The sequence below is a fragment of the Acomys minous genome (assembly GCF_964271855.1).
Source record: "Acomys minous genome assembly, chromosome: 5".
NCBI classification, from domain to species: domain Eukaryota; kingdom Metazoa; phylum Chordata; class Mammalia; order Rodentia; family Muridae; genus Acomys; species Acomys minous.
In genome coordinates, this window is record NC_140494.1 from 17,549,972 (window position 1) to 17,576,054 (window position 26,083).

Consider the following 26,083-nt stretch of genomic DNA (forward strand, 5'->3'; position numbering starts at 1 on the left):
AAGGACAGAGGAAGAGGCCAAGAGCCAGGGAACAGGGGTACTCTCTAGTCTAGAAGATGGAAATGAGAGGAAAATTGACTCTTTTCCAAAGCTTAATAAAGGAGTCCAGCCTTGATGGCAGAAGAATCTTAGCCTGGCAAGACTCTTGCTAAAATTGGGACTTACAAAACTATAAGATAGGGCGGTTTTTTTTTTTATTGTTTCAAGGCACCCAGGTTGTGGTCATTTGTTAATAGCAGCTGTTGAAAACTAATCCATCCCTTTGGTACTAACTTAAGTTTAGATGTAATTGGAAATGGAGACAGCTTTGTAAACTCATCCTTTTCTGTCTGAGAAACTAAACTTCCTTCTGAGAAAATTCTCGGAATTGAGAGTTCACAGGGTTTCTCAGATGCAGTTTCACTCCATTTAGTAAGTCCCTTGGTGTGACGAGGAATGAGCCCTCCAAGTACCTTCTTCAGCAGTTGGGAGAGAGACACTTCATTTTAAGTGAATATCATGTATTCTGTAATAATTAATTAATTAATTCTTAAAAGGATTACATGGTTATGCCAGGAAAAGTTTATTTTTGGAGCTGAGGCAAAGTCTCAAACCTTTAGGCATTTTTCCTAAGGTTTTGGATCCTGCAGTCAGTTTCTATAGCAACAAGTGAGTAGAAACCTCAAGGGACTCTGACTGCAGTTGTAACTAGAGATGTCCCTGCATTTGGGGGGAACTGGACAACTGCCCATGGTTCACTATGTTAATAGAACTCATGGAGGCTGGAGATCTCAGATTCAGTGGGGTGACTGTGGAAAGAAGAAAAAAAAAATCAAGCTGAATTCAGGTACCACTTCCATGAAAATCTAAGGCAGATGAGTTGAGAATACAGGCATTTCTTCATCTCTGTAGCTTCAGTTAACCACCGACCAGAGAACCTGGAAAAGAATTCCATCTCCACTGGACATGGGCATTTTCTCTTGTCACTGTTCTCTAAGCAGTTCAGAGTACAAATTATTTATATGGTATCTTTTTCTCTGGTTTTATAAATGAGCTACAGTTGACTGATAATATAGAAGAGGGTGTATGTTGATTATAAGCAAATGTTGAGTTACTTTATGTAAGGGGCATGAGCATCTTCAAATTGTGGCATCACAGGGAATCCATGGAAACAGTGCCCCCTGGATGCCAAGGGATGACTAGAAGCCCGGTTTCTAATCCTAAACCTCTACGCACACACACCTGCCAATCAACATACCACAGATTCTTGAATTATTTTTCCTGCCTTCACCTCATACATTTTGGAAGTTCCCTTGTAATCGCTTGTCCCTTTCAGGACTATAATTTTTCTTAAAATATATGTCTCATGTAACAATAGGAGAAGAAAAGCCAGAGAGAAGGACATTGTTTAGAGGAATTCATTAGCTACTGTACATAAGAAAGGAGGAGTCTCTCTGTAGTGACATCAGTGCCAGTTCGACAATTTGACAGTTAATTTTTTGAGGAATTGTTAAACTATTTTCTCTGTGGCTGCACCAGTTTAGATGATCACCCACCAACAGAAGAAAGACTGTAATTTCCTCATGTCCTCACCTACGTGTGTTACTTTCACAAATATGTTATTTTTTAAAGTGTTTGGCTGTTGTAGATTACATATTAGCATATCTAGAAAATCCAGACATTAACTCTCAACTCTAGAAGGATGATATTGAAAGAGAGAGCTTTGGTGGTAGCTAGGGTTGATAGAGTCAAGTTGATAAAGCTTAGTGTCTCATATGAAGAAAGTGAAATGGGTGGTTTCTAGCCTATGTGAAGGAATATACAAGAGAAGGCATAATTTCATAAATCATTACTAGACATAAAAGTCCACAGACTCTACAGGTGACCTGGTTTTGTATTTTCTAGGCTTAGAGCTTTGTAAATAAAAGTAATGTTGTTGAAAGTGCCCCAGCAGTTAGCACACTGGAGCTACACACACTGACAGAAGAGCTGGTCTGTAGATACAAATCTGTCTCCTTGCAGGCTTCACTTGCTTTATCCTAAAGAGGAGTGGCCCTAGGAAACACCTCCTGTTACTGTTAGCCATCTGTGTATCTTATTTGAAAGTTTTTATTCAAGTTCTTTGCTTATTCCTTCTATTGAGTTGTTTGAATTCCTTATATGTTCTGAATACTGTCTGTTTTATACACATGGATTGCCTATATTTTCCCATTCCATTGACTTGCCGTTAAGTCTGCACAAAGATTATTATTTTTTATTTCTAAAGCTACAGGTTTTAATTTAACTTTTTTGAGAATTTCATATACTAGTATTACTTTTACATCGTTTTTGCACTTTTTTTTAACCCCCTCTCTAACCTGTCCACATATCCCCAGCAACCTCTCAAATTATTCACTTTTTCTACTTTTATTATTATTTTTATACATACATACACATACATATACATATACCCACACAAATATACACACACAAACCACACACACACACACACACACACACACACACACACACACACACCTTTTTGAGTCCATTTGGTGATGCTCATATGTGTTTGTGTTTCAGGCTACTCAGGATTCGATAACCTAAAAGGCGCTCATCCCTAGATAAGACTTTTTTCCTCTCTCCCAGCAACTACTAATTGCCTATAGCTCTTCATCTATGGGTGCAGCCTGATGAGATTTCCTTCATCTGTGTTAGCATGTCAACTGGTTTTATCATTTCACAGGGCTTTTTTAGGGAGAAGATTGTTGAGATTTAATGGGTACAGATTTCCTGTCATATGTAGAAGATAATGTCTTGTAGCAATCGTCCTGCCTACCTGGATCCTATTCTAGGATGTTCTCTGAGCCTTAGGAGTAGGAGATACATGAGCCTTAGGAGCTGGAGATGCATTATAGATGTATTACTTGGAGCCAGGAAGAACCCTATGATGTGTTCTCTGTGTTTGACCAGGTGTTTATTTTTGTAATAGTCTGTATCTGCTGCTAAATAAAACTTCTTTGATGAGAATGATAGCTGTACATCCCTGTACATATAATGATAGAATTTAATTATGTTCACTTTATATACGTTACTCTTTTTGCCCCTGAGTTCCATATCTTAGAAATCAGTGATAAATTAATTTTTATGAACCTGTATTTTCTTTTATGAATTTTGAATCTTATATTTTTAGGTCTTTGAGGGGTTTTTTTTTGTATGTGTGTATGTGATTTGTTCACTTAACATTTTTAAGTTTGTTCACTTTACATCTCTATTATAGCCCCTCCCTCATCGCTTCCCAGTCCCACCCTCCCTCCCTCAGCCCCTCCCTCATTTCCCTCATAAAGGGGGAGCCCTCCTCCCCTAACATATGACCTCAGCTTATCAAGTCTCATCTGGAGTGTCTGTATCCTCCTCCTCTGTGGCCTAGCAAGGTTGCCCTATCCAGAGGAAATGATCAACAAGTGGGCACCAGAGTCCATGTTAGAAGCAGGTCCTACTCCCCATTTTGTGGGACCCACAAGAAGACTGTGCTACTTGTTTACTACATCTGAGCAGAGGATCTACGTCCTCACCATACATGGTCCTTGGTTGGTGCATCAATCTCTGCAGCACCCCACTCCATCCTCTGCCTGGATTTGTTGACTCCATTGGTCTCCTTGTAGAGCTCCCATCCCTTCCAGGTCCTTCTATCTCCTAACTCTTCTGTAAGACTCCCTGCACTCCACCTTGAAGTTTGGCTGTATGTCTCAGCATCTGCTTGGATCCCCTGCTGGGTGGAATCTTTCATAGGACCTCTATGTGGGCTCCCAACCTGTTCTTTCTCTTTAACAGCTTCCTGAGTCTATTCTATTTGTCCTTCTGAATGAGAATTAAGCATCCTCCCTAGGGTCCTCCTTATTACTTAGTTTCTTTAGGTCTGATTATAGTGTGGTTTTCCTGTATTATGTGGCTAATATTCTCTTATAAGTGAGTATACACCATGCATGTCTTTCTGGGTCTGGGTTACCTCACTCAGGATGATCATTTCTAGTCCATCCATTAGCCTGCAAATTTTAAGATTTACATGTTTTTAATAGAAGAGTATTTAATCACTTTACAGCCTGATCCCAGCTTCCTCCTTCCTCTCCTCACAGCCCTATGCTCACACAACCCCCCCCCCCCGCCATTCTCCCTTCTCCTTCTTAGAGAAGAGGAGGCCCCAAGAGGTATCAAGCCTCCCAGGCACCTAAAGTCGCAGTATGACTAAGTGCACCCTCTTCCACTGAGGCCTGACAAGGCAGCCTAATTAGAGGAAAGGGATTCAGAGGCAGGCAAACGAGTCAGAGACAGCCATTACTCCCATTGTTAGGGGACCCATATGTTGACTAAACTGCACATCGCCTACACTCTTCCTCTTTGGCTGGTGGTTCAGTCACTGTGTGCCCCCAAGAGACCAGATGAGTTTACTTTGTAGGTCTTCTTGTTGTGTCCTTGACCCCTCCAGCTCTATCAATCCTTCCTCCCACACTTCAATCTGCCTATTGTTTGACTTGGGTTTCTGCATCTCTTTCTATCAGCTGCTGGATGAAGTGACTCAGGAGACATCATAGCACGGTATCACTAATAGTGACCAGGGTTGGCTCTCTCCCATCAGGTAGGTCTCAAGTTGTGCCAGTCATTGATTTGTCGTTTCCTCAATCTGTTCCATCTTAATCCCTACACATCTTGTCGGCAAGACCAATTTTGGGTTGAAGGTTTTATGGGTAGATTGGTATCTCTCTCCATCCATTGGAAGTCCCACCTGGATACAGGAGGTGGTGACTTAAGGCTCCTTAACCCCTTCTGCTAGAAATCTCAGCTAGAGTCATCCCCATAGGCTCCTGGGAGCCTCCCCAGGATGCCCTTCATCATGATTTCCAGTCTCTCTTCCAGTCCTCCCTCTCCCTCTGCTGTTTGGGTATATTTCTAGGAGTGGTATAGCTGGGTCTTGAGGTAGAGCTACTCCTAATTTTCTGAGATACCTCCAGATTGATTTTCAAAGTGGTTGTACAAGTTTGAACTCCCACCAGCAATGGAGGGGTGTTCTCCTTGCTCCACATCCTCCCCATCATGTGCTATCACTTGACTTTTTGATCTTAGACATTCTGACAGGTGTAAGATGGAATCTCAGAATTGTTTTGACATGCATTTCTCTGATGACTAATGACACTGAACATTTCTTTAAGTGCTTCTCAGCCATTTGAGATTCTTCTGTTGAGAATTTTCTGTTTAGCTCTGTGCCCCATTTTTCAGTTGGATTATTTTATTTGTTGGTGTTTAATTTCTTGAGTTCCTTATATATTTTGGTTATTAGCCCTCTGTCAGATGTACAGCTAGTGAAGATCTTTTCCCAGTGTGTAGGCTCCCGTTTTGTCCTATTGCCATTGTCCTGTGCCTTACAGAAACTTTTCAGTTTCAAGAGGTACCATTTATTAATTGTTGATCTTAGTGCCTGAGCTGTTGGTGTTCTGTTCAGAAAGTTGTCTCCTATATTAATATATTAAAGGCTATCCCCCACTTTTTCTTCTATTAGATTTAGTGTATCTGGTTTTATATTGAGGTTTTTGACCCACTTGAATTTTAGTTATGTGCAGGGTAATAAATATGGGTCTATTTGGATTGTTCTACATACAGAGATCACCAGATCTACATATAGATCAGCACCATTTGTTGAAGATGCTTTCTTTTTTTTTTCTATTATGGTTTTGGCTTTGTTGTCAAAAATCAGGTGTCCATCGGTATGTGGACTTATTTCTACATCTTTAATTTGATTCCATTGATCAACTTGTCTGTTTTTATGCCAATACCTTGCAGTTTTTATTACTACTGTTTTGTAGTATAGTTTGAAATCAGGAATGGTGATACCTCCAGAAGTTCTTTTATTGCACAGAATTGTTTTAGCTATCTTGGTTATGTTTTTTACATATGAAGTTGAGGATTGTTCTTTCCAGATCTGTAAAGAATGTGTGGGAGTTTCAATGGAAATTGCATTGAGTCTGTAGATTGCTTTTGGTAAGATAGCTATTTTTACTATGCTAATCCTACTGATCCATGAGCATGGGAGATCTTTCTACCTTTTGACATCTTCTTCAACTTCTTTCTTCAGAGACTTGAAATTCTTGCCATATAGATCTTTCACTTGTGTGGGTAGTTACACCAATGTATTTTATATTATTTATGGCTATTGTGAAGAGTGTTATTTCCCTAATTTCTTAGCCCATTTGTCTTTTGTACACAGGATGGCTACTTATATTTTTGAGTTAATTTTGTATCCAGCTACTTTGCTGAAAGTGTTTATCACCTGTAGGAATTCCCTGGTAAATTTTTGGGTACTTTTGTATACTATCATATCATCCATAAGTAGCAATATCTTGACTTCTTCCTTTCCAGTTTGTTTCCCCTTGATCTACTTCAGTTGTTGTATTGCTCTTGGTAGAACTTCAAGTACTATAATGAATAGATTTGGAGAGAGTGAGCAGCCTTGTCTTGACCCTGATTTTAGTGGAGTTGCTTTAAATTTCTCCCCATTTAATTTTATGTTGGCTACAGGCTTGCTCTGTTTGTATAGGCCTTGTTTCCCTGATCTCTTCAAGACTTTTAACATGAAGGGGTGTTGGATTTTTGACAAAGGCTTTTTCTGCATCTAATGAGTCGATCATGTGTTTTTTTTCTTTCAGTTCATTTATATGGTGGATTACATTGATGGATGTTGAACCATCCCTTCATGCCTGGGGTAAAGCCTACTTGATCTTGGTGGATGATGTTTTTGATGTGTTCTTGGATTTGGTTGGCGAGTGTTTTATTGCATAGTTTTGTGTTATTGTTCATAAGGGAGAGTGGACTGACGTTCTCTCTCTTTGTGTGGTTTAAGTACCAGGGTAACTGTGGCCTCATAGAATGAGTCTCCTACTATTAATGTGTAGAGTTTGATATGTAATTTAAGCTTTCTTTTACAAATGTGGGTGTCCTTGCATTTGGGGCATAGATGTACAGAATTCAGATGTCATCTTGGTAGAGTTTTCCTTTTATGAGTATGAAGTGTTTTCCCCATCTCTTTTGATTAATTTTGCTTGAAAGTCTATTTTATTATAAATTAGAATTGCTACTCCAACTTGCTTCTTGGGTCTTTTTGCTTCAAAGCCCTTTTTCTAGCCTTTACTCTGAAGTAATGTCTATCTTTGTTACTGAGGTATGTTTTCTGCATGCAGCAGAATTATGGATCGTGTTTTTGTATCCAGTCTATTAGCCTGTGTCTTTTTATTGAGGAATTGAGTCCATTGATGTTGAGATATATTTATTTTGATCTTCGTTTTCTTAGTGTATGTGTTTTTCTATGTGCTTCCTTCCTTTGTTTTTGCTGGTGTGGACTTACTTATTTCAAAGTTTCTTAGATGTAGTTAGCCTCCTTGGATTGGAGTTTTCCTTCTAGTATTTTCTGTAGGGCTGGACTTGTGGATCAGTCTTGTTTAAAATTTTTCTTGGAGTATCTTGTTTTCTCCATCTATAGTGATTGAGAGTTTTGCTTGGTGACAGAAAATGGACCAAGATAATTTCATCTAAAAAGTGGTTAACTGGGACAGAGGAGAAGACTCTGTTGGGCTCCCAGCAACCTTGTAAAATATGGGAGGTGTAGCATGCATCTGTAATCCCAGCAATGTCTGATGGGTGGTGTGGCACAGAAAAAAGTATATCCCTAGGACTTGCTAGCCCCAGTTTAGTGAGAGACACTGTCTCAAAACATAAGATACAAAGTGATAGAATAAGACACTCAACACTGACATCAACCTGCACACTCTCTCTCTGCACACTCACACATAGGTGAGTATACTTACACACACATGTGACCCTTCCACATGTGCCTTCCCATATATCTCACCACAAATTCCCCTCCATGTGTGCCCCTCCACTAAAATGATTATGATATACAAGGCCAACTAAAGTTTCATTGTGTCCTTAGAGTTTACATTAGATATGTGATCTCTTTCAGAATGATTTTTGAGAATGCTGTAAGTTCTTAATATTTTACCTTTGGCTGCATTGCTTCAGAATCATTTGTTGAGCTGGGTCTATTTCTGACTTTTACAGAGTATCAACGTATTCATTGCTTTGCCAGTGCTACCCTGACTGTTTTATGCCAAGCCTTGATGCTGGGTAGTAACTTTCCAACTTTGCTCTTGTTTTTCAATACTGAGCTGGTATTTTGGGTCTTTTGTCTCTTGCTATAAATGTTAGCTTTCATTTATTGTTATCTAATTTCATTAAATGTCTTTAATTTGGATTTAAGTTTCTCTTTTCATAGTTTACTAAGATCAAAGTTTAGAATATTAAAAGTTCCTGTTATATAATATCTATATTCAATACAGTGAATTTCTCCTTACTGCTTTTCTTTATCCCATAAATTGTGATAAAATTTATTTCACTTTTTCTTACTTAAAAATTTTAGCTACTCCTAAGGTTTGTTCATTAACTTAAGGTTTGTTATTTAGAAGTGGGTTTTACCTCTAGCCTTTTGGGTTTTTGTTTTTTGAAATCTGTTTGTTATACATATCTAGTTTAATTGCATGAGCAGATTCAACATGGCTTGTATTCTTTAAAGTTTGCCAAGATGTGTCTTATGACTTGAAATGGTTTGTCTTGCAGAATAGTCTATGTGACTATAAAAGACTTATAATCTGGTCTCCCTGCATGGAGAAGCCTTTGAATGTCAGTTATATTCAGTTGATTGATGTTGCTTCTGAATTCAATGTCTTTCTCACAGAGAGGAGTTAAAGTCTTCAGTTAAAATAGTACATTAGAACAGGTGATGTGGGATGACTCAGAGGATAAAGGCCTACTTTCAATCCTGAAAACCTGAGCTCAAACCTCAGGACGCACATGATAGGAGAAAACCAATTCCTGCCTGTTGTCCTCTGACCTCCACACATGCAGTGGCATATGAACCCCTCACACAAATAAATAACTGATATAAGAAAGCCAAAATAAAATTATATATTAATGTATTGCTTTGTTTGGGTCTAATAGTTTTTGCCTCACATATCCTGACACTGTGTTTAGGTGTATTCATTCACTGAAGATTTTATGTCTTCCTGGAGTACTGCCTTTTATCATATGAAATGGTCCTTTTCCTCCTGATAGCTTTTCTGGTTTTGAAGCTTTCTCTGTCCAGAGTTAATACAGCTGCTGCGGCAATTTAGTAGGATTGGCAAGGTGAATCCTTGTCACGCCTGCCTTTGAAACCAAGAAGCGCCTGCATATTAAAGCTGTGCTTCTTGTAGACAGTCGATCATTGGGTCTTGCTTTTTGAGCCACTCTGATGTCTTTTGATTGGCGTCTCAGACCACTGCCCTTATGGGCAGTACTGGCATATTTGTATTAGCATTTTATGCTGTTGCTTGATGACATTTTAAAAGATTTTATGTGTATGGGTGTTTTGTCTACAGGTATGTTTGTGTACTATATGCATGCCCAGTGCTCACAGAGGAAGGAAGAGGGATAAATGCCAAGGAACTGTGTTACTGGTAGTTGTGAGCTGCCATGTAGGTGCTGGGAATCAAGCCCGGATTCTCCAGAAGAGCAGCTTGTGCTCCTTAACCACAGAGCCCTCCCTCCATCCCTGATTATGCTTCTATATTAGCACTTGTCTTTGGGTTGCAATATAAATTTACAACAATTTCATGTCTACTTTATAAAAGCCTCTCTATTGTTGTGGTAGTAATGAAATAATAAGGATAAAAGCTATTTAATTTCACTCACTCATTCTTTAGTTATATACTTATATGTAGGTATACAGTCTCTGTGAGGCCCCAGGGGATCAGGTTAGTTGATTTTTGTAGGTTACAGGAGGTGTAGAGTCCTCACCATAGATCCTGGGAGCCTCCCTGTCTCAGAGATGCATGCCCATTGAGTTCCCAGCCTCCCCACACCTGATCCCTACCCCTGTTTCCCTCCACACCCACTCTCACACCCAGTTCCTTACCTTCATCTACTTCAGATGTCTATTTTATTTCCCCTTCTCAGTGAGCTTCAAGCATCCTCCCTTGTGCCCTCCTTGTTACTTAGCTTCTATGGGTCTGTGGACTGCAGGATGGCTATCTTGAACTTTATGGCTAATGTCCACCTATAGTGAGTACACACTATGTCTTTCTGGGTCTGAGTTACCTCGCCCGGGATGATATTTTCTAGTTCCATCCATTTGCCTGCATATTTCATCAGGTCTTTGTTTTTAATAGCTGAGTAGTGTTCCATTGTGTAAATGTACCACAGTTTCTTTATCCATTCTTCAGTTGAGGGACATCTATGTTGTTTCCAGTTTCTGGCTATTATAAATAAAGCTGCTAGGAACATTGTTGAGCAAGTGTGCTTGTATGGTGGAGCATCTTTTGGGTATATGGCCAGCAGCGGTATAGCTGGGTCTTGAGGTAGAGGTATTCTCAATTTTCTGAAAAACCACCAGTCTCCTGCCTGCTGGGTGCCCCTAGCAAGCTCAGTGATGGTTGGCTCTACCCTGTCCCCTGTGAGCTCCATGCCCAAGCCCTCAGCACTACCTGCATTTTTATATTATCTTAAAGCAAGGTCTCACACTGATCCTGGGGCTCACTTTTTTGGATATACTGCCTGTCTCATCCCCTTGCACTGCAGTTACAGATCAGAACCACCACACCTGCTTTCTTCTTAAATGTGAGGGCTGTGAATCTGAATTCAGGCTCCCACGCTTGTTCATCAAGCCCTTTACCTGCTATGTCAGCAGTCTCCTCCTTCACATTTGAATGATAATTTCATATAATATGTAGAATTCTGTTGGTGTCTTATTTCTTTACTATTTGAGTGTTTCACTCCACCTTTTTATTTCTGGTGTCTCCAGACTTTCTCTATGGCTGCCGTTTACATTTGTTTAAAGATAAGGTAGTGTGGTTTCTTGCAAGACTGTCTAAAGTTTGAAAATTATTTATCTAGATATAGGAATTTTGGACATTTTTACTGCTTGGTAGTCTCTGAATATTCTGTATAGTTAGTCTCTTGACATTCATTTTGGAAAATTATTGGTTACAACTCTTTCAGATATTGAATTCTTTCCTTTCTCCTCACCATGGTTCATAGACCTTTTGTAGTTTTCAAATTTCTCAGATAGCCTGTGTCGTCCTGGTCTTCTTGCTCTCTGCTTTTGCTGAAGTTTTCTTGTGTGTTTTGCTCAAGCTCAGACCTCCTTTCTATGGCTGTGGCTGGTCTACTGTTCAGCTCACCAATCACATTGTTTTTAGCTACAGTATTTTATCTAGAGATAAAATGTCTAGAGATATATGTCTTATGGTTTCATCTTTGAATTTCCACCTCTCTGTTTACCCATTTATTATTGTTTGTTGTTTTCTTTTTCCATTTAATTCCTTAACTTGTTAATTGAAATGTTTAAATTTTTCTGGTCTAGAAATCCCAAAATTCCTGCTATCTCTCTATTCTTTTTATTTATTATGAACTAATTTCGCTTTTTTCAGAGTTGGGCCTCGTATAGTGAATAAAAAATTGGGCTAAACTGGCCTTTAGTAATGGAGAAGCAAGGTGAGAGGAAGTTCTATATTCAGGTTGAATATTTTATTATTTTTGAATTTTTTTATTATTAGTGTTAACTTTCTGGGTACATACCCCACTGTGCATGTGGAGGTCAGTTTTATCCTGCCACAGGTAGGTCTTGGGGAGCTAAACTCTGGTCATCAGACTTGCCATCCCGTATTCACCATTTTGCCTACCTTTGTTTTGGCTTTGTTATCTTTTTAAAGTGAGGTCTTGATACCTGAATATTTTTGGTTCAGAACTCCTTCAAATTCATGATCCATTTTCTCCAGCATCTTGGGTGCCAGGTTTGGGCCAGCATCCTTAGATGTTGATACGTCCCTGGATGAGTCTGTGGTCCTATTCTGTGCTTGTGATGTTTCATGTATGCTTGTCATTCTTCCTCCCCATGTAGAGCAGAATGGCTCCAGGTAATTAGTTAGGTGGGCCCTGTCTGCAAGGTGTAGGATATTAAAGGTCAAGAAAAACCCATTACCTTAGACTTTTCTTAGCCAATCTCCGTGGGCAGTCCTCATTAGAAAGAGTAGAAAAACCTGGCTTATTTGACAGTAACTACATTGCCTTTACCCCTGCCAGAGGCAAGAGGTTTTTTCCTCCATGTCTTTCACTCTGAGGACCTTTAGGGCTCCTACATGTAAAACTCACAAAAGATCGAGAACCCCTTCTGGACTTTAAACACTTAAGTTTATCCACACAGGCCTTCAGGAAGTTTACCTGTGGAGGGCCAGAGACCTGATCCAGGCTGCCGCATAAGCCGATCCACTCAGCACACCAGCTTTAGCTCCAGTTTCTAGGGCAATGCTATTGTGTAGCCTTTCCTGGGAGGTAAGACTTGATGTTTTGGGGTTTGTTTGTTTGTTTCATTTGGTCTGATTTGTACATATGAAGAGACTGAAACAAGTTCTCTGCTCCTTCAATAATCTAGAGGACAGAAAGCCCTGACAGTGATTTCCTCGTTCCCTTTCAGTAATTATATTCATTTCAGTAGCATAACACACACACACACACACACACACACACACACACATTGTTGTGCTTTTCTCACTTCCTCCTATTACCTTGCTTTGTCCATTCTATGTTGGTCTCTTTTGTTCCTCAAGTAGTTTTTCCTCTGGATTCAAAATATGGTAGAAAACATACACTATCGAGTGTGACTTATTTTGCTTAACATGGTGATCTTCACTTCCATCCATTTCCTCCCAATGATATAATTTTATTTTACTCATTGCCTCAGCAAATGTATATGCTCCACGTTCTCTTTGTCCATTTATTGTTGATGGGCCTCTAGGGAGGATCTACATCTTGGCCATTGTGAGTAGTGCTGCAACAACTGTGAGGGCGTACCTATCTTGGTGGCATGCGGACTTAGATTCCTTAGAGTGCATATCCTGGGGTAGCATAGTTGCATTGTAGCAGTTTTCATTTAGTTTGGTTACTGAACATAACTGAAACAAAACAGAGGTGGGCACAATAGCTGAGAGGGTAAAGGCACTCAATAGCGATGCTGATTTCCACATGGGCAGAGTTAGAATGCCCTGTCTTTGCTTCTTGAACACTGAGATTACAGGCGGCAGCTACACCTATCTAGTTTTATGGAAGTTCAGGAATCCAAACTGTGGTCCTTACACTTGCATGACAAAACTTTATCCACTGAGTCATATCCCCACCCCCCCCCATTGTTTTTTTTATGTTAGCCATTCTTTTCAGCACAAACTAAACACTATCTCCAAAATAAATCAACAGATAAATGCAGTGTAGCTCCAATCTGTATTTCTACGAAAGCTAAGGATATGAAATATGTTTCATATACGATTTCATATATATGTATATACATACATACATGTATATATGTATAGAGAACCTTCTGTCAGTTCATTCACACATTTATAGAGTGAATGCTTTGGAGCTCTTGTGTTTAATCTTGAGTTCTCTTTGTGTGTGTGTGTGCGCGCGTGTGTGTGTTTTGTGTGTATGCTTGTGTGTCTGTGTGTATGTTTGCATGTGTGTGTGGTTTTTTTAAAGTGCAGAAGCTGGGCACACTTTTACATACCTTTAATCCCAGAACTCAGGGAGACAGAGGCAGGCAGATCTGTGTGAGTTCAATGCCAGTGTAGTCTACAAAAATGTCCAGGACAGCCAAGGCTACACAGAGAAACCTTGTCTTAAATAAACAAAAACAAAAACAAGCAAAAAAAAAAAACAAAACCAAAACCAAACAAACACAAAAGACAAATAAAAAATAAAATAAATAAAATAAAATGTACAATATTTCAGTTCTAATTCCCTGGAATGCAAGGAGACTTTTATTAAAGCCTTAAATTCTTGCTAAGAATTTTCAAAATAGGGGAAAATACATGCCCTTGAAAATTAATTCCTATTATTTCTTTGAAAAGTTACCGAATTGGGGAAGATTAAGAATGGGTTCTTAGAGTTGAGAAGAGCTAATCAGATGTGGCTTGCTCTTTGTCGTTTTATATTTATCTCTCTTAAAAAGTCTCTCCATAATAGTCTCTGGTATTTTATGCATGTCTGTGACTTCTATGTCTTCCCGCGGACTTGCTTAAAGGGACAAATGTTGTCTCAAAAGCAAATCTGCTGCATTCTGTCACCAAACTGTTTTAGCATGGACAGAGGACACTCAGACAGGTCCCCCTATTAAAGTTAAAACTTCCATATAGGGTTACAAATTCATAAAAGTTTTTAAAGTGTGATTTTCATAGTTTGTTCACATCTGCAGGGTAAGGCAGTCTGTCTTTGTAGATTTTTAATTCACATTGTGTGTCTCGGAAACATAGAACTAACTGCATGGTGTCTCTGTAGCACAGATGCCACCACATTTGTGTTCTGTCCTGTATTTTTATAATTTTCTTTACATGGAGTGACAGTTTTCTATCTAGTGAACACTTTTTAACAATGTTATTTTCCACTTTTTCTAGTGACATAAGAAGGTATTTGCATAACAAGCAAGGATGAATTTCAGATAGAGTTGGCTTTTGAGCTCCTGAGTGAGCTGTTATGGCTCTGGCCCTGGATCTGGTATCATATCTGTCTAGCTGTGGATGGGCTATTATCTTCCCAGACACATGATTTCCACATAACTGATAGGAGCTATGTGTTTTATCTCTTGCAGGATTATGAGAAGTAAAGGAGACACAAGAAACATAAGAATGGGGGGGGGTGGGAAATGGGATTATATGAAAAACAAATAGAACATACACCAGCTTAGGTATAGCTTAGGTGTGCTCAAAGTATATTCTGTGTGAATGTTGTTCTTGGAGCATCAAATGTTTGTGGTGTTCTTGAGCCTGATGCCATCTGTGTAGAATAGAGGGTTAATAATTTTCTGCCTAGGTGAGGTTCTGTGGTTCTTACAAACAGGTGAGCGCCTCTCTGTCAGTTCTGTATGCAGTTCTATAGGCTTAGGTTAATAAGTACAGTAACAAATTAAGCAGTTGTTTAAATTTTTGTGACTTTTAGTTTTTTTCCCTTTTTTAATTAATTTATTCTTGTTACATCTCAATGGTTATCCCATCCCTTGTATCCTCCCATTCTTCCCTCCCTCCCATTTTCCCCTTATTCCCCTCCCCTATGACTGTTCCTGAGGGGGATTACCTCCCCCTGTATATGCTCATAGGATATCAAATCTCTTCTTGGTAACCTGCTGTCCTTCCTCTGAGTGCCACCAGGTCTCCCCCTCCAGGGGACATGGTCAAAGGTGAGGTACCAGAGTATGTGAGAAAGTTATATCCCACTCTCCACTCTACTGTGGAGAATGTTCTGACCATTGGCTAGATCTGGGTTTAAAGTTTACAGCCTGTATTGTCCTTGGCTGGTGTCTTAGTTTGAGCGGGACCCCTGGGCCCAAATCTGCCTTTCATAATGTTCTACTTGTAGGTTTCTAGGACCCTCTGGATCCTTCTACTTTGCCATTCTCCCATGCTTCTCTCATCTAGAGTCCCACTAGAGGGGAGGACATTCTATTGGGACTTTCAGTTTTTGAGACAGACTCTCACGTATCCCAAGCTGCCCATAAACTTTCCATACAGTTGAAGATGGCCTCTGGTTCTACTTTCTCCACCTCCAAGTGCTGGGGCTACAGGCACATGCCACTATGGCTGGAGCATGCCATTAATTCAGCCACATTCAATAAATGTTAATTATCTTAGTTGCAAACTGAGAAAGAGAGGGAGTCTCAGCTCAGTATTTGGAAATAAGTTTATACAAAATTAAATGAGCCATTAAATGAGCACAGATGATATAATTGCAATATAATTATGTTGCCTATTCTTGGAATTAACTATCAATTTGGTTACTTCCCCTTGATGGGGAGGTCCAGCAGACACACAGAGGAAGGGGATACAGGCCGTCCTGATGAGACTTCACAGACTGTCTTCATATTGTGGGGGAGGAGGTCCCCTTCTGTTAGAGGCCTAGTGGAGGGGAATAGGGCAGAAGAAGGGGGGGGGTGGTAACAGGAAGATAGAAGTTAGGGGATAACAATTGGGATGTAATCTGAATAAATTATACTTTTTTTTTTTTTTAAGATAAGCTAGTGTACCAGCAGAAAGCATGGCGGTTTAGGCTCTTTGTCCTGCATCTTCTGCCCTCTTTTTATATCTCACTCTTATTCTTTATAATAAATAAATATAAGTAAGTTGTTAATCAAAGTTATGAAATGGCTTAAAATTATTGACTAAAAAAATTTTGGGTAAGCTCAGTTCACGTTGTTAATTCTTTAAAAATATCACCAAATGTAAGCTCCTAAGAATAAATACTGTCTGCCACACACATAAATTTTAATATACTCAGGATATAAACTAAGTACCAAGATACCAGAAAATAGTTATCTATTTCTGGTTGTCATCACAAGGGACTGGGGTTCCCATGACATCTAGTATAGCTGCCATCTAGTGGAAACCAAGGACACAGCTGAGCATCCCAGCTGTGGCTGTCAACAATGCCAACATTAAGTTAGATCTCCAGACCACACTGACCTGAGTCTCTACACATTCCAGAGGAAACAGTCATGCCCTGACATTCTCTTTGACCCTATCAGGCTAAGAAATTTGAACTAATATATGGTTCAACACTGGGCTCTTCCTACAGAAGCCCAGATGCACCTTTCTTTCCAAATGGTGCTATGACATTTGATAGAAATGAAATTATTTCCTCTTGTCTCTTTCTGAATAAAATACAGTCCTAGGAAATGATTCCTTTGTTGTTCTAAAGGTCATGGAGAGCCCGTCAAAGGTCTTCTCTTTGACAGGAAATACTCATGAGGGCTTCGCAAGAGCTAGTACATTTAGTTGTTTCATAAGCCTCCTGGAACTATTGCAAATTGTACCTTTTATGTCTTATCTACATCACATTTAAACATATTTGAAAAACAAAGGAAAAGTTGGCTTCTGTTGACAGCCGTGACATTTAAGAGTTCTTCTAACGACCAGCAAGTGGCTCCATTTAGCTTACATCTCAAACTCGTGGCAAGAATAGGTACTAAACATTGGGTAACTGTTTGGGGAATTTTGAAGGTTATTAAGTTCCAAATAACAGACTCACCCATGCTTTCCCACCAAGCTTTTCTCAGCAGTCGAATATATCTGGAGCTTATTCTGGTTTTTTGTTCTTTTTTTAGCTTCCTGAAATGACTCATGTTCAAACACAGCGACCCTGGATGACGTTCCTCCTGCAGAACATTGGATTGGTCCTAGGCTGGTTTTCTCTTTTACTCTTAGCTGTATATGAACAGAATATTAAAATATAAGTTAAGAATCTCTCATGCCTCCCAAAATGAATTCATCTTGTCATAGCTGTTTCTCCTATGTTTTCTATGCTGATCACTAAATTTGGTATTTTTATTTTAGGCACAGAATGTGTCTGTTATCTTAACTTATTAATTCTGTATTTTAATTTTTTTCAGAAATATTTAAAAGTTAGTCTATCTTGCATCAAAATGCTTATTTTGTTCTTGACACTGTGATGGACCACAACAATGTTTAGTGTTAGAAATCCCTGAATTCTAGTCAGCTGCAAAAATATTATTTCCCTCCAGAAGAATGTTTATTTGTTTTATTTGAAGCAGACATTTTTGTGGTTTTTTAAAATGTTAATAATACATTTGTTTTCTGTGTGATTTTTAAACCATAAGCAAATAGAATAATAGAAATGTAATAAAGGCTTGTTCTAATGTGGTGGTTTCAATTACCCTCGGTGCAGTCTTCCTTTACAAGCTAACACAACATGGTCACCTGCAAAAATCAAGGCTTGCTTCAGCCTATGAATAAACAACTTGGGAGGCCCAATAGACACAGCAGCATATCTATCTGTCCTCCAGAAAAAGTCGGCACACATCTGTTCTAGGCAAGAAGAATTGGAAACAAAAGGCAAAGTTCACGAATCAATAAGGTAAGAAAGAGTCAGGCAGGAAAATAATGACTCAGCTTTCACAGATTATATAACAGGCCGTGTGTGTGTGTGTGTGTGTGTGTGTGTGTGTGTGTGTGTGTGTGTGTAAAATCTTACTGATGAATTATATGTTTGCAGTATAAAGTTTGAAGTCACTTTAAGTGGGATAGCAGTAGGAAAATTTACGAACAAGGAACATTACCACTAACATAGAAAATTATTAAGATAGAAAACAACCCAACCTTTACTCATTTTGTCCCTTGGAACATGGGTGCCCACTATTTTTCTTAGTTTTTTAATGACAGGCCTTGACAAGGGAAAAGGTTATTTTGTTCTAACTGTGACTCATGACACTCAGTTACATATCTCCCACCTCTTACTCACCAGTTGGTTGACGATCTTCGTCATGCCCCAACCCAAACATAATCTTTTAAAACCACTTTGCTTTGATTTCAAAATGAAGTGGACCTCTCCAGCTGTCTTTTGTGCTTGCTTAGACACTTTGGGCTTTTGTGCACAGGGACTCAGTGTACACCAGGAACAATTAGGAGAGGTAACTAGAGAGAACACAGGAGGGGGGGGGCGGGGCTAGCTTCATCCTCACAACTTCTGACTCTGTGGGTCTGAGTCCTGAGACTCAGAGCTTTTGGTTGTGTTGCTAAGCTGTGGGCTGTGGCCAGACTCTGAAGACCGCTGACGAAAGAAGTCAGAGAGACCTGGCTCTGAGAAAGAACAGAAGCACAGGTCTTTTATCCAAGAGCGGTGTGTTTTTATTTAAGTTGCTCCTCACTTCTGTCCTTTGATAATTTTCAAAGAGGGGAGTAGATGTAACACGGAGAGCCTCAGCTTTCTGTTTTGGGGAGACTAATGTAAACTGAACAGGAACTCCTTTGTACAGGCCACCCTGGGGCAGAGGTTGTAAACAAGAAGGACCAAACACTATCTGTGTTCGTGTTTCAATGCCCAGGTTCGGGTTTTGTCATTAAGCTTTCATTCATGCATGCTAATTTAGTTGGAACAGCCCTGGTGGATGACTATGTTTCTGGTTCAAGGTTACACAAGCCTCTGCTAAATTAAACTTTGAGATGTGATCTTCTGACTCTATGACCTCCGGCCTAGAGTGATCTTGATACTGGTGGAGTTGTGACTGGTGTTCCGAGGGGCTTGACCACAGCCGGCTCTCGGAAGGACACACACTTTGCAGGCTTATCACTAGTGTTCCCTGATGGAAAACAGAGACCTAGCCACTCAGAGGTCATCCCAAGGATAGTCAGACATAAGAGCTTCGGAGGGAACCTTTTTTGGGTTCCTCCTTCTTCCCTTTACCTTATCACTGACTTGTTGATAATCAAAATTGTGTTCCAGACAACATACCATAAAATAATCGTATAATTGCTAAGCAGGGCCAAGGAGCTGACTCTGTGTAAAAAGCACTTGCCACATAAGCCTGATAACCTGAGTTGGGTCCCAAATCGCACAGAAAAGGCGAGATCTGTTGACGTGCATCTGTAATGCCAGCCCTGATGCACCAAGATGAGAGACAGAGACAGGAGCGCTGGCTTAGCTCTCATGGGCCATCTAGCCTAGAGTGACAGGCAAGTGATACTGAACTCAAAGCAAAGTGGAAGGGGAGAGCCAATTCCCAAAACCTGTTCTCTGCACACTATGGCAAGTGTGCACCAATATTCATACACATACTTACAGATGAACACACACAACTCATTTTTTACTAAGATGGTTTTTTCCCTTGAGATTGAATGATAACTTTAAAAATATGATGACAAATCTGTGCCCTCTAAAAATAAACTGAGTCTAAAATTGGGCCAGTGGTTTCCTTTAAGGCTAAATTGTATTTTCCTTAAAATCAGAATTTTCAGTAATATTGGAATGTGTCTATATTTCTCTTTGGTGAGTTGTTTCTTCTTCTTCTTCTTCTTCTTCTTCTTCTTCTTCTTCTTCTTCTTCTTCTTCTTCTTCTTTTTCTATTCTTCTTTTCTTCCATTCTTTCTTCTTCTATGGAACTGGAAATGTTTCTGGGGAACAATAAAGAGTAGACCATGTAACCATCTTATTTAAACATCTATTGTCTACTGACATGTCTGTTTTTAAAGACAGGGAATTGGCTCATGGTTCAGTGATGCTTTGCAAAGTGAGGAAAATGGCTTTACTACTGAAGGCTGAGCAGACCCAGACTCTTAGGTAAATGTATATGAACCATGGCCACTCCCAGTTTCTCTGTCCTTTCCCAGAACCTGCATGGCAGCTGAGACTTTGTATTTCTTTTTGAGACTTATTTCTCAAGACACAGCACACTGACAGTGCTCTTTTCTCTTTGGACTGGTCACAGGTCATGGTCAGGGTCACAGGATGCTACTCACTAAGGTTATGGTGGCCTCATCAGTTGAGTCATTAAGAATTCAGCTGCCAAAGTGAGACCTAGGTTCAAGTCTAGCCAGACTTCTGGCAATGACAATTTCTTTTTGTTTTTTGTTTTTCTATTAAAATAAGGTTGTGGCAATGTCAGTATAGAATACTGCTCATGGATCACTTAGCATGGAGCCTGCAAAATATTAATAATGATTAAAAATATTAAATGCCTCTCTTACTTGATATTTTCATTTTCTAGTAGCTTCAAAGTGTTCTTTGTTCTGTACCATTCATTAAGAATATGTTTTTGTTGATGTAGAATGGGGATTGAACCCTTTTATACATTTGTGTCCCTGGGCTTGAGGCTCCACAGTAAGACAGCTTGCTTTCTTAGCATGTAGATGGCTGTAAGTTCAATCTTCAGAGTTGAAGAAAAAAACATTAAAATCAGTGTCCATCTATAATCTTCTTTAAAGCCTCAAAGCCAAGCCCCTTAGAGAGCCAACACCACCATGTGCATGTGTATGGGTGCACACAAGCACTTGTCTTTCACCTTGACTCACTTCTAGAAAATGAGAGATGGGGCCTCCTTTGGCTTGCCCTACTCTGCAGTCTCCCACCCCAGGCAGCTCCATCTCTGTGTCATAATACTCACACTCAGCGTGAGTTCTCTTCATTTGTTCTTTCACCCTCACAACAAGTGAAAGCCTATTATGTTCCACTGTAGTTAGACTTCTAAGGATTAATAATGGAACCTGGCTGAGAAGGACCTGTCTGAGGTCATGGCTATTGTCACGACTTGATTTCGACTCAAGGAGAAGAAAAAGGTAGTTCAACTGAACCTCTCTGTTCTCAACACTACTGATGAGGGAATAAAACCAGGCCCCCTGCCACCCCCCCCTCCCCGCTGCCTCAAGAAAACAAAACAAAACAGGAATGCAGGACATTGCCTTCATGGAGCCCCAGTCTATTTAAAGAGAGCTGTGCCCCCAAGCTGAGAGTACAAACTGTCAATGCTCCTAGGAAGGGGATTCTGGACTTCAGAGGCTTAACAGCTTAACATATTCCAAGCAAATGTTCTTTAGAGTTGGGAAATAAGCTTTATGTTGTCCTGCACCTTCAAAAATGCAAATGAAATTTAGGAGGAGTTCTGAGAGGCTAAGAGATGATCCTAAGCCAGCAGTGGTCTTACCCTGCCCCGCCACATCTTTAAATGATCGTTTCAATATATGAATCCCAATGGTCATGTCTCCAAGTGGATTATCTGTACTACAAGACCTTCCCCACATGCTGCGCAGCCTTGCTGAACACTTGTAAATTGCTGTTGCTTCTTTCTCCTTGTTATATTAAACCTCTCTGTTTTCCTACGTATGATGAAGTGTGTGTGTGTGTGTGTGTGTGTGTGTGTGTGTGTGTGTGTGTGTGTTTACAAGAGAGCAAAATAAAATAAAACAGAGAAGAAGTTTTAAAGGTTAAGGTCTAGGACACCAGGCTAAAAATTGAGATTTAATCATGAATTAAACCGTCTCCCTTATAGCACAGCAAAGTGTAGTCACTGTAGAATCAGGAGGGAATGTCACTGAAAATCTTACAGTTCAGAAGAATCTCTAGGGAAAGCCAGAAAATGGAAGACAATAACAACAGAAAAAACTCCTCTGACTGTAGAGATGGCAGATAAACTCCTGACCAGAGAATCATAAAACTTTGTTAAAAACCTATTCATGTCACCTCCTTTTATCCAGCATGCCATGTTGGCTCTCATCACAAAATTATGAGTCAGTCAAAAAGACCAGAGAACATAGGTAAAGAGAGAGTGCAAGCATCGTAACCAGACCCAGGATGGAGGAAGGTGTTGGAGTTATGAGACTGGGATGTAAATCAGTATGATTAATATGATAAACCTTATGATTGAAAATGTGCCATCTTTAAAGCAGAGAAGAGTAATGTAATTGAAAAGGATACTGTAAAGAATAAATAACTAGGCACAGAGCACACTCATAAAACAGTATCAGCACTAAGAAAGGAAGGTTAGGACGCTCACTTCGAGTTCAAGGGCAGCCTGGTTTACATAGGATTAGAACAGTAGGAGTTCAGTGTGTAACTCTTTCTGAAAAAAAAAACAACAACAAGGGGGGCAGGTAGATTATAAATTCTTAAGGGAAAAATCAGAAATCTGAAAAATAGTTTGGGTGATTCTTTAATCCAATAAACATGTTCAACAATTAAAGAATCAATCAGTTTGGAAGAGTGTCCGAGAAAATATCCAGACCTGAGTACAGAGAAAACTTGAAAACACAGAACAGGAAAAGACGCAACAGACGTGAAAATCAGATGGTGCATGGGACAGTGATGATTTAGAAATGATAACGCACCATGCCACATACTCAGGAAGTGTAAAGAGAGTCAAATGGTGTGAATAATGGCACAGTACTCTCTACCTGGGCATGCCAATTTCAAGCTGCAAGAGAGAGATACAGAAAACACTTTGAAAAAAGCCAGAGGCAAATTTTAAAAAATCTATATAGGAACAAAAATAAATAGAATAGGACTCATCAGATTCTCTTCAGAATCCATGTGAGAGAATGAGTGTGTCGGGCCCTCTCCCAGAGGTAGAGTAATTAGAATCCAGGAAACCCCAGGCTTAAACCCCAATATGTATAAAAGAGAGAGAAAGAACGAAGCAAAATATTTTATTGTTTTATTTTATTGAGACAAGGTTTCTTTATAGCCCTGGTTGGCCTAGAACTTGCTGTGTAGATCAGGCTGATCTTGAACTCACAGACATCTGCCTGCAAAGGCAAGCACTACCATGCCCCATGTTTCATATTATATTTTAAAGGGTTAAAAACCCTCAACATATACTATCTCATCCAATGAAAACATGTTTAGTAGTAAAGGAGAAATAAAAATTTCTAAAACAGGCATTGAGAGGATTCATTTCCATAGATGACTCTTGAAAAATTTTTTTCCAAAGAGATTTTTAGAAAGAGATTTCTAGAGGCCAGAAACTTGAATCTCCATGAGAAAAAAAATGTAGAGATGAAATGAAAGAAAGCGCAGTGAAATCTTTCTTGTATTTCTAATTGGCCCTTGATTTCTACTCAAATGGTTTGTCAAGCTGATGCCTAAAAAAATGCATCTACAAGAGGTTATATCAGTCTTATTAGATTCTCCTGAACCCTGGAGCAGTGAGATGATTCTAGTGGGCAAATGAATGAGTAGACACTGATCTAGTCATCCAATTGAGTGTAATTTCTAAGCATGAATGGATGAGTTATCAGGACTGGAGAGATGTGTTAGTTTCAGTTTTCCAGCACCCATATAGATGGCAAGTGAAAGTAGAGATCTACCTGTCACCTTAGTGTTCAGGAGACAGAGACAAGAGATACTTGGGCTAGGCTGCCCCCCCCCAATAAAGAAATAGCCCGATCAATAGCGGGGAACTCTTTCTCACCAAAAATGATGTAGTTTCATGTTGATAAAATCATTTGAAGAGACCACATGAAATACTCCTTCTGGTGTTTCTGCAAAGATGTGTGTGTGTGTGTGTGTGTGTGTGTGTGTGTGTGTGTGTGTGTGTGTGAAGGTGTATGTAGAAGCTGAACTTAAATATGAAATACTAGTAACAATTATTTATTGAATCTTTGCAAGGCACTTACTAAGTGCTCTATCTTTGCTAGCTCATTGGTTTCTTTCTTAAGCTCCACACAAAATACCTTCAACATGAGCATCAGGAGTCAGAACACTTCAGAAACTTTCCAGAGACTGTGCAGTTAGGATATGGCAGTGCCACTATGATTCTGTTGACCCAAATGTCTTCCACCCAACACCAGGTAAGAGTGAAGGGGACAGAAAGGCACACCTGTAAGATGACAGTTTGTATCTGCTGCCTAGAGTGGTACAAGCTGCTTTAACATGGGAGGGGTCCCCAGATGGGAGGATATGGTCGGGGGCGGGGGCAGAGAGAGAGACAGAGACAGAGACAGAGACAGAGGCAGAGGCAGAGGCAGAGGCAGAGACAGAGCACTCTGGGCACTTCTAAGACAGCATATGTCTGGGAACAGATACTCCTGCAAAGGCAAACTGGAAGATGAAAATATATTTGCCCTACAACTATGCAACCTTTGTTCTACATACAGCTCAGGAAAGGGAAGCGTTTTCCCATGTATTTTTGGAACTGTTTGGGGTTTGCCAACTGTATGTGAGTGTGCTCTTCTCAACTATTCACACTGCTGTCCTGGCCCTCAGCAGCCTTTCCAAAGTTAACTCCTGCCTTTCTTTGCCCTCAGACTTCACACTTTTATGTAAACATGACACTTCCCATACAACTTTGTTATCTTTTCAGCTAATGTAAAGTTAAGATGAACTATCTAGAAAACAGCCCAGGTCGCATAATTGTAAGTGAAACATCTTGTTTCCCCCCGATTGCCATCCAGACATATTCTTGTTGAAAACATGAAGTCAAGACAGCATGAGCAGAGCCTTCCAAATTCTCCTGTTTTGTGTCTCATCATCTTCCTTGTGTTTTGTGCTCCCACAAAATTGCACGCCCGTGTGTTTCCTTTGCACACACACACCTGTTGCTTCTCACCTCTGTGCATTTGCTGAGGGGCCTCCTTGTCTGACAATGCTTTAAGCACATCTTCCTCTGGAAGTTCTCTGAACTTGGTAGCTCTCACCTTGTATAGTAGTAGGTGAATGTCGCATCAAGACCTCCATCATATCTCCCTCCCTCTCCCATGTATGACTCTTACACAGTGAACACACTGAACAACCAACCGAAATGCTCTAGTTGCCAGCTCAGTGTTGATATGGGCATTCAATAAAGCTTCTCAACACTGTGTCACAAAATAGCATTTGCACCATATGGTTTTGCCCACCTACAGGCTGATGTAAGTATTCTACCTACAGGCTGATTACCAATCTTTAAGGGAGACGTGATTGATTTATGATATTGGATAGGTGAGATATGTTAGATGTTCTTTCAGCTTATACTGTTTTCAACTTGTGAGTTTATCAGGTGTAACCCTATTAAGTGCAGAAAAATTTGTAGTCCATTCACCAGTACTGTATGTTATCAGTCCCAACCTTCATAGACTGAAGTAGTGAGGGAACAGGACTTTCTGCCACAGAGCACAAGCTGGGTGTATTTATTACAACGGGCAGTGATGAATCAATGTTACCCCATTCCTCAGTAGAAGAAAGCAGCTCACATTGGTTAAGCTAGTAAAAGTCATGGAGATAAAACACTGTATCCTGATTCTTACATCCTTCAGAGCCTGTTCTAGTATTTTCCCAGGAGTTGTAGCCCTTGATAGAAATGGCTGTGATTCACCTGCTGAGGAAACCTACAGGTTAACCCCTTATTTGCCCCATTTCTCTATGCAAAGCTTTTCAATCCTCTAATATCTGGTTCTTTCTGCTTATCAGCCTGGGTGTCTACCGAGATGAACACAATTTCACCGCACCTCTTTCTGATCATTAAGGGACCTCTGTCAAGCTAACTGCAGTTTAGAATGATGCTATCTCTATTCCCACTGCGAGTTTTCAGTCGCCCTGATTTGTCCCTCTTCTGGGAATTTCTGAGATGTTCCTGAACCTCACTTTGCAAAGATGTGTATCTTCCTCTAGTGTCCCAGGAACCACGTTTCTGAGAGCGAGAGCGAGAGAGCATTTCTGTTACATAACCACTGAGGAGAACCACGGTGCGCATGTTATCTTCCGGTCTCTTTTGTCCAGAGGGCCAGGTCTTGTGACAGAATGTGCT

The 26,083-nt window shown here is 39.9% G+C and overlaps 1 protein-coding gene across 3 annotated transcripts in view; it reads left to right on the forward strand.

Moving 5' to 3' along the window:
- The window catches only part of SLC39A12 (solute carrier family 39 member 12), an 87,854-nt gene extending 70,106 nt beyond the window's left edge, over positions 1-17,748 (forward strand). Inside the window, exons 13-14 of one of the 3 annotated variants that reach the window (XM_084781254.1) lie at positions 4,518-4,594; positions 17,180-17,291. In XM_084781254.1, the coding sequence (XP_084637380.1) occupies positions 4,518-4,550 (33 nt within the window). In that variant the 3' untranslated portion in view covers positions 4,551-4,594; positions 17,180-17,291. Of the gene's footprint in view, positions 1-4,517; positions 4,595-12,241; positions 12,259-17,179 lie in introns of those variants that run through there. The other 2 variants (XM_084781255.1, XM_084781253.1) reach the window with 2 other exon arrangements.
- Positions 17,749-26,083: the final 8,335 nt, after the last annotated feature.